At 39.1% G+C, this 6,000-nt stretch overlaps 1 protein-coding gene across 2 annotated transcripts; it reads left to right on the top strand.

The window, feature by feature from the left end:
- The first annotated feature begins 315 nt into the window (after nt 1-315).
- LOC106418427 (auxin response factor 6) lies at nt 316-5,507 on the top strand. 2 transcript variants are annotated; one of them, XM_048750292.1, is made up of 13 exons: nt 316-1,195; nt 1,307-1,419; nt 1,512-1,610; nt 1,689-1,745; nt 1,836-1,991; nt 2,074-2,158; nt 2,673-2,763; nt 2,838-3,125; nt 3,199-3,274; nt 3,343-3,490; nt 3,772-4,742; nt 4,809-4,999; nt 5,072-5,507. In XM_048750292.1, exons 1-13 carry the CDS (start codon nt 1,153-1,155, stop codon nt 5,286-5,288), a joined length of 2,535 nt encoding a protein of 844 aa, XP_048606249.1. In that variant the 5' UTR covers nt 316-1,152; the 3' UTR covers nt 5,289-5,507. The 2 variants fall into 2 exon arrangements, with proteins under 2 accessions (XP_048606249.1, XP_013714592.1); XM_013859138.3 differs by having other exon boundaries at nt 317-1,195; nt 1,301-1,419.
- Nucleotides 5,508-6,000: the final 493 nt, after the last annotated feature.

Raw genomic sequence — 6,000 nt, 5'->3', positions numbered from 1 at the left:
CGTAGTTGATCAATTATCATACACAGAGACGAGGTTGGATGTATAAGCTTATGATTAAAAAAAAATTAAGAAAATGAAAGTACAATACTAGTATAATATAGTTCTCCAAGAAAGAAAAAAAAAATACTATAGTATAGTTTAGGTACATGGACGGCGTAACGAAGTTTCGAAGTCGGGAGGAGCAATACATAAGAAAAAAAGACACGAGCCCCCAACTGTAATAAAATCAGAAGTAAGGGGTAAAGTAGTAATATTCGTGTCCTTTGGGGGAAGAACAAGTTGCTTTAAAAATGTTAAGCAAGAACATAAAAGACCCGCTCTGTTCGGGTACGGGTCAAAACAGCCATTGTGGTTCTATCTTCCTTCTCATTCAAATAAGAGAGCGAGAGGAGAGAAGTTAGTAAACTTTCGAGCAGAGAATATAATAATAATAGCAGAAGCTAGCTCCGCCACGTCGCCGCCACTTTTCTTTACCGGAGAAACCTTCCTAAACAAAATTAAAAAAAAAAAAAACAGTCTCTTTCTTTCTTTCTTTGTCTGATTATTATTCCTTCTGTACACATGTTGTGTAACAGTTGAGCAGTTGCATGCCCATCACTTTCTTTTTCAGTTCCCGGTCATAAGCTTCTAACGAAACCAAAAGCACAGCTTAAAGAAGATCTATTTGTACCAGGCTGAAACGACACCTTCTCCTGTAGTTTTAGTTACAGCTCGAGATCTGTGTTTCTTTCTTGACTTCTGAGCTTTTGGCGGTGGTGGGTTTTTTTTATATACACTATTTTAATGAGAGTTATCAGCGGGATTACTGGATAAATTACAAGTAATGAAGGAGTTGAAGATTCGGAGAAGCAGCTTTGAGGTCGGCGAGACTAAGATTGCGAGCTTATTTGGCTGAAAATCAAATCAAGACGTGGTTGATGTGTGTTCTGTTCTGTCAGAAGAACTACTCTGTTTCTTTTTTTCCTGTTAGATTTGAGAAAAGATTTGGTAGGTGAATGAGTGGGAGGTGGAGGGAAACAGTTAAAGAAAGTTAATACTTTTTTTGGTGTTACTCCCAAGTCATAATTACATTTTGGCATCTTGGATCTTTGAAGAAACAAACTTTGAAATTTTTGTTTGCTTTTTTAAGTTACATATAAAAAAAATAAGAAGATGAGATTGTCTTCAGCTGGGTTTAATCCTCATCCTCATGAAGGTATTATTACTCTATCTCTCTCTATTGCTTGATACTTGCAAATGTAGAAACTTTGTTTTTTTTTTTTTTGTGGGAGATTTTAAATATAACTTGTGTGTGTTAAAGTTACAGGAGAGAAAAGAGTTCTTAATTCTGAGCTCTGGCATGCTTGTGCTGGTCCTCTTGTCTCACTACCTCCTCTTGGAAGCAGAGTTGTTTATTTCCCTCAAGGTCACAGTGAACAGGTCTGTCTTCTTCCCTTATGCTACTTTGAATTCTTTTTGTTACAGATTAGTAGATTACTGAAGAATCTGTGAACATTTTTGTGTACTTTCAGGTCGCTGCTTCAACCAATAAAGAAGTGGATGCCCATACACCAAACTATCCGAGCTTGCAACCACAGCTTATCTGTCAGCTTCACAATGTCACAATGCATGTGAGAAATATTCTTTTATGAGAATAGTGTGTTTATTCTGTTATGTGATTCGGGACTTTTTTTTTCTTAAAATTTCAGGCAGATGTTGAAACTGATGAAGTATATGCACAGATGACTTTACAGCCGTTGAATGGGGTATGAGACTTTTTACATGTAATCCATACTTTTTACTTTTTATGAGGATTTTGTCGGTGTTATGAACAGTTTTTCTTGTTTGAATGCCAGCAAGAGCAAAAATATCCTTACCTTGCGGCGGAGTTAGGTGTCCCGAGTAGACAACCTACAAACTATTTCTGTAAAACTCTGACGGCTAGTGATACCAGCACTCATGGAGGTTTCTCTGTCCCTCGCCGAGCTGCTGAGAAAGTTTTCCCTCCCTTGGTAATTTTCATCTTCTACTTACTCTGAAGTTTCTTTTCTTTGAAACTTAGCTAATGATTCTTTTTTTTTGTGTGTTCTTCAGGATTACACACAGCAGCCTCCAGCTCAAGAGTTGATGGCAAGAGATCTGCATGATAATGAATGGAAGTTCAGACATATTTTCCGAGGTTAGATTTCACCCAATTAAAGTTCAGTTTCCTTAATTATAAGTTTATAACCAATGTTGAAAAAAATTGGTCTGATTTTCTTAAATCCGATTTATGCAACTCAAATCGGTTTAGGCGGCAAATCAGTCATAACCAAAACGATTTCTTAAATTCGATTGATTTATGAAACTCAAATCGGTTTGAACAGTTATAAATTGGATAAAATTGGTTCAAATCGATCTAAATTAGTCTGAATCGATTTAAATTGGCCTAAATCTGTTAATTTAAACATTTTTGTTAGTGAAAGTCCACAAATTTGTCTACTTTATTATTTTTTGCATATGTAATTTTATGATTCATTAAGTTACTTTTATAATTAAACCATAAAACTAAAATATTTAATGTAAAACGTAATATATATAAAAATGAATCAATAATCTGTTAATCCGCCTACCGATTTTTTTAACATTGGTTATAAGTTATAACTAATGAACAAAGAGAGTTACTGACTCTGCTTTTGTTTATCTCCTCTCAGGCCAACCGAAAAGACACCTTCTTACTACTGGTTGGAGCGTATTTGTGAGTGCTAAAAGGCTTGTCGCTGGTGACTCCGTTCTTTTCATCTGGTTAGAACCACTTCTTCAAATATCGATAGTTGTGAATGGTGTGGAGCTCATGTCATTTTTGTTTTTAACATCAGGAACGATAAGAATCAGTTACTTCTTGGTATAAGACGAGCACACCGGCCACAAACTGTCATGCCTTCATCTGTTTTATCAAGTGACAGTATGCATTTAGGCCTTCTTGCTGCAGCAGCTCATGCAGCCTCCACAAACAGTCGCTTCACCATCTTCTATAACCCAAGGGCGAGTCCATCAGAGTTTGTAATACCCTTGGCTAAGTACGTGAAAGCGGTTTATCACACTCGTGTCTCTGTTGGCATGAGGTTTAGGATGCTGTTTGAAACTGAAGAATCAAGTGTTCGTCGGTATGTAACTTAACAGAGTTCTTATCTATTAGCACCTGAACGTTCCTCTTCAAGATTATTCATTTCTTGGCAGGTACATGGGTACAATAACTGGCATTTGTGATCTAGATCCTGCTCGGTGGGCTAATTCTCATTGGCGGTCCGTTAAGGTTCATTTCTCTAACCAAATCTTTGCTTTCTTGTATACATATATATCATCATCTTGATCATGGTGCAGATCGGATGGGACGAGTCCACTGCAGGAGATAGGCAACCGAGGGTGTCCTTGTGGGAGATTGAGCCTTTAACGACATTCCCTATGTATCCTTCTCCTTTTCCTCTCAGGCTTAAACGTCCCTGGCCTTCAGGTCTCCCATCTTTTCATGGTAATTGTCAATTTCAGAACTTGATTCATCCCTTGAAAATTTGTATATATAGTCTAATCTTTATATATATACTAGGTAAGTAACCGTGCGATATCGCAGGAAGACTCATTTTTATAAAAATAAATATACCACTTTATAACATATTTTTATATAAAAACTTCTTAATTTTACTTTCGAGAAAGTTCTCATTTCAAAACGTAGAATGTATGTGTTTATATTCATTTATAGATAATACTAAAATGTATATTCTAATCTTGTCTCCTCTTTTTTTGTTTATGTAGGTCTTAAAGAAGATGATATGGGTATGGGTATGGGTATGAGTTCACCGCTTATGTGGGATCGAGGGCTTCAGTCTATGAACTTTCAAGGTATGGGAGTAAACCCGTGGATGCAGCCGAGGCCGCTTGATGCTTCAGGCTTGCTTGGTATGCAGAATGATGCTTACCAAGCAATGGCTGCAGCTGCACTTCAAGACATGAGAGGCATTGATCCTGCTAAAGCTGCTGCTTCTCTTCTTCAGTTCCAAAATCCCTCAGGTTTCTCAGTGCAACCTCCTTCCTTAGTGCAGCCGCAGATGCTGCAGCAGCAACTCACTCAGCAGCATCAGCAACAGCAGCAAGTGGTGGATAATCATAATCTGTCTGCTTCCAGTGCTGCTATGTCTCAGTCAAACACGTCTCTACTCCAGTCAATGACACCTCTTTGTCATCAACAAAGCTTCTCAGACACCAACGGAGGAAACAATCCCATCACTCAACTCCACACTCTCCTCAGTAACTTCCCTCAAGACGAGTCTTCTCAACTGCTCAACCTCACTAGAACAAACTCTGCAATGACTTCTTCAGGTTGGCCATCAAAGCGCCCTGCACTTGATTTATCCTTCCAGCACTCTACAGCTGTTAACAACAACCAATCAGTAATGGAGCAGTTGGGACAGTCCCACACAAGTAACGTTTCTCCAAATGCTGTCTCGTTGCCTCCATTCCCCAGTGGTCAAGAAGAGAACCCCTCAGACCCTCACAGCCATCTTCTTTTTGGAGTCAACATAGATTCATCTTCCCTTCTGATCCCAAACGGAATGTCAAACCTTAGAAGCATTGGCATTGAAGGCGGCGACTCCACCACTCTACCCTTCACATCATCAACTTTCAACAACGAGTTCTCTGGTACAATGACGACACCTTCTAGTTGTATAGAGGAACCAGGTTTTCTACAGCCCTCAGAGAATCAACAGTCTAATACCTTTGTCAAGGTAAATAAAAGTGTGTTTCTTGTTTCGCACGTAACTAGTGATGACCTAATGCAAATGTTCTCGCAGGTGTACAAGTCGGGTTCTTTTGGAAGATCATTAGATATAACGAAGTTCAGCAGCTACAACGAGCTGCGAAGCGAGCTTGCTCGCATGTTTGGCCTCGAAGGCCAATTAGAAGATCCTGTGAGATCAGGCTGGCAGCTTGTATTTGTTGACCGAGAGAACGATGTTCTTCTCCTCGGCGATGACCCTTGGCCGTAAGTTACTTCCCTCACTTGGCATTGTGCCACTGATCTAACTTTTGTGGTTTACTTTCAATCTGACCACAGGGAGTTTGTGAGCAGCGTGTGGTGCATTAAGATACTCTCACCACAAGAAGTGCAGCAAATGGGTAAAAGAGGCCTTGAGCTTCTCAACTCTGCTCCATCTTCCAATAATGTGGATAAGGTCCCGAGCAATGGGAACTGTGATGACTTGGGGAACCGGTCAGACCCGAGGAGTCTCGGTAACGGTATTGCATCCGTTGGGGGTTCGTTCAACTACTAGACAAGTAGAAAGAAAAAACTCTTTTGCTTGGTGTTCAAGTTATTAAGTATTGATCCTCTTGGTTTAATTACTAGCTTTTTATCTCTCTTTATTACTTGAGAAGAGAGCTTTGTGTTGGACTTTGTGGAAACAGAAAAAAAAAAACTATATCTGTCGTAATACTGTAATTATAAAATCTTTTGGTCTTTTTCTTTTACTTATATGAATATTTTTACTGAACTTTTGTTATGTCATTTTCGTTGCTCACCACTTCTCCAATCAACTTGATGGTTTTGGTCTTTTGGAGCTATTAAGACTTTTGTCTGAAAGTCACTGGTCCACATAGAAATGAGAAAGTGATTTTTGTGTCCCAGTTCATTTATTGGTTTGTGTGAAACACCGAAATATTCGGACCCGCTATTCAGGGCGCGCTTTACACTAAAACTAGATCTCGTTTTGCGTCAGCAGTAACCTTTTTTCTTGACACGTATCGATCCGTAGTTCGTACTCGTAATACACTTTTATTGGTACATCAATTAAGATATACCCTAACGTTTATAGTATATGGTATTGGATTTTTACTGACCAATCATCATCGGGGATAAGCTAGAGGATGTTTCTTCCAAGAACACGTAGCTTCTCCTCTCATGGCGGAAGCATTAGCGATTCGAGCAGCTCTCGGACATGCGCAGAGCCGGGCCTGAGATTTCCGGGGCCCTATTCAGAAAAAAAA

The sequence above is a fragment of the Brassica napus genome, chromosome C3 (genome assembly GCF_020379485.1).
Source record: "Brassica napus cultivar Da-Ae chromosome C3, Da-Ae, whole genome shotgun sequence".
NCBI classification, from domain to species: Eukaryota; Viridiplantae; Streptophyta; class Magnoliopsida; order Brassicales; family Brassicaceae; genus Brassica; species Brassica napus.
This window is presented reverse-complemented; position numbering and strand designations above follow the sequence as displayed.

What these genes read in the sequence shown, in the direction of transcription:
- LOC106418427 (XM_013859138.3), top strand. Translation starts at nt 1,153, where the DNA reads ATGAGATTGTCTTCAGCTGGGTTTAATCCTCATCCTCATGAAG. An exon ending in TAATCCTCATCCTCATGAAG is followed by an intron (nt 1,196 to 1,300) that starts GTATTATTACTC and finishes TGTGTGTTAAAG; the next exon opens with TTACAGGAGAGAAAAGAGTT. An exon ending in AGTCTAATACCTTTGTCAAG is followed by an intron (nt 4,743 to 4,808) that starts GTAAATAAAAGT and finishes ATGTTCTCGCAG; the next exon opens with GTGTACAAGTCGGGTTCTTT.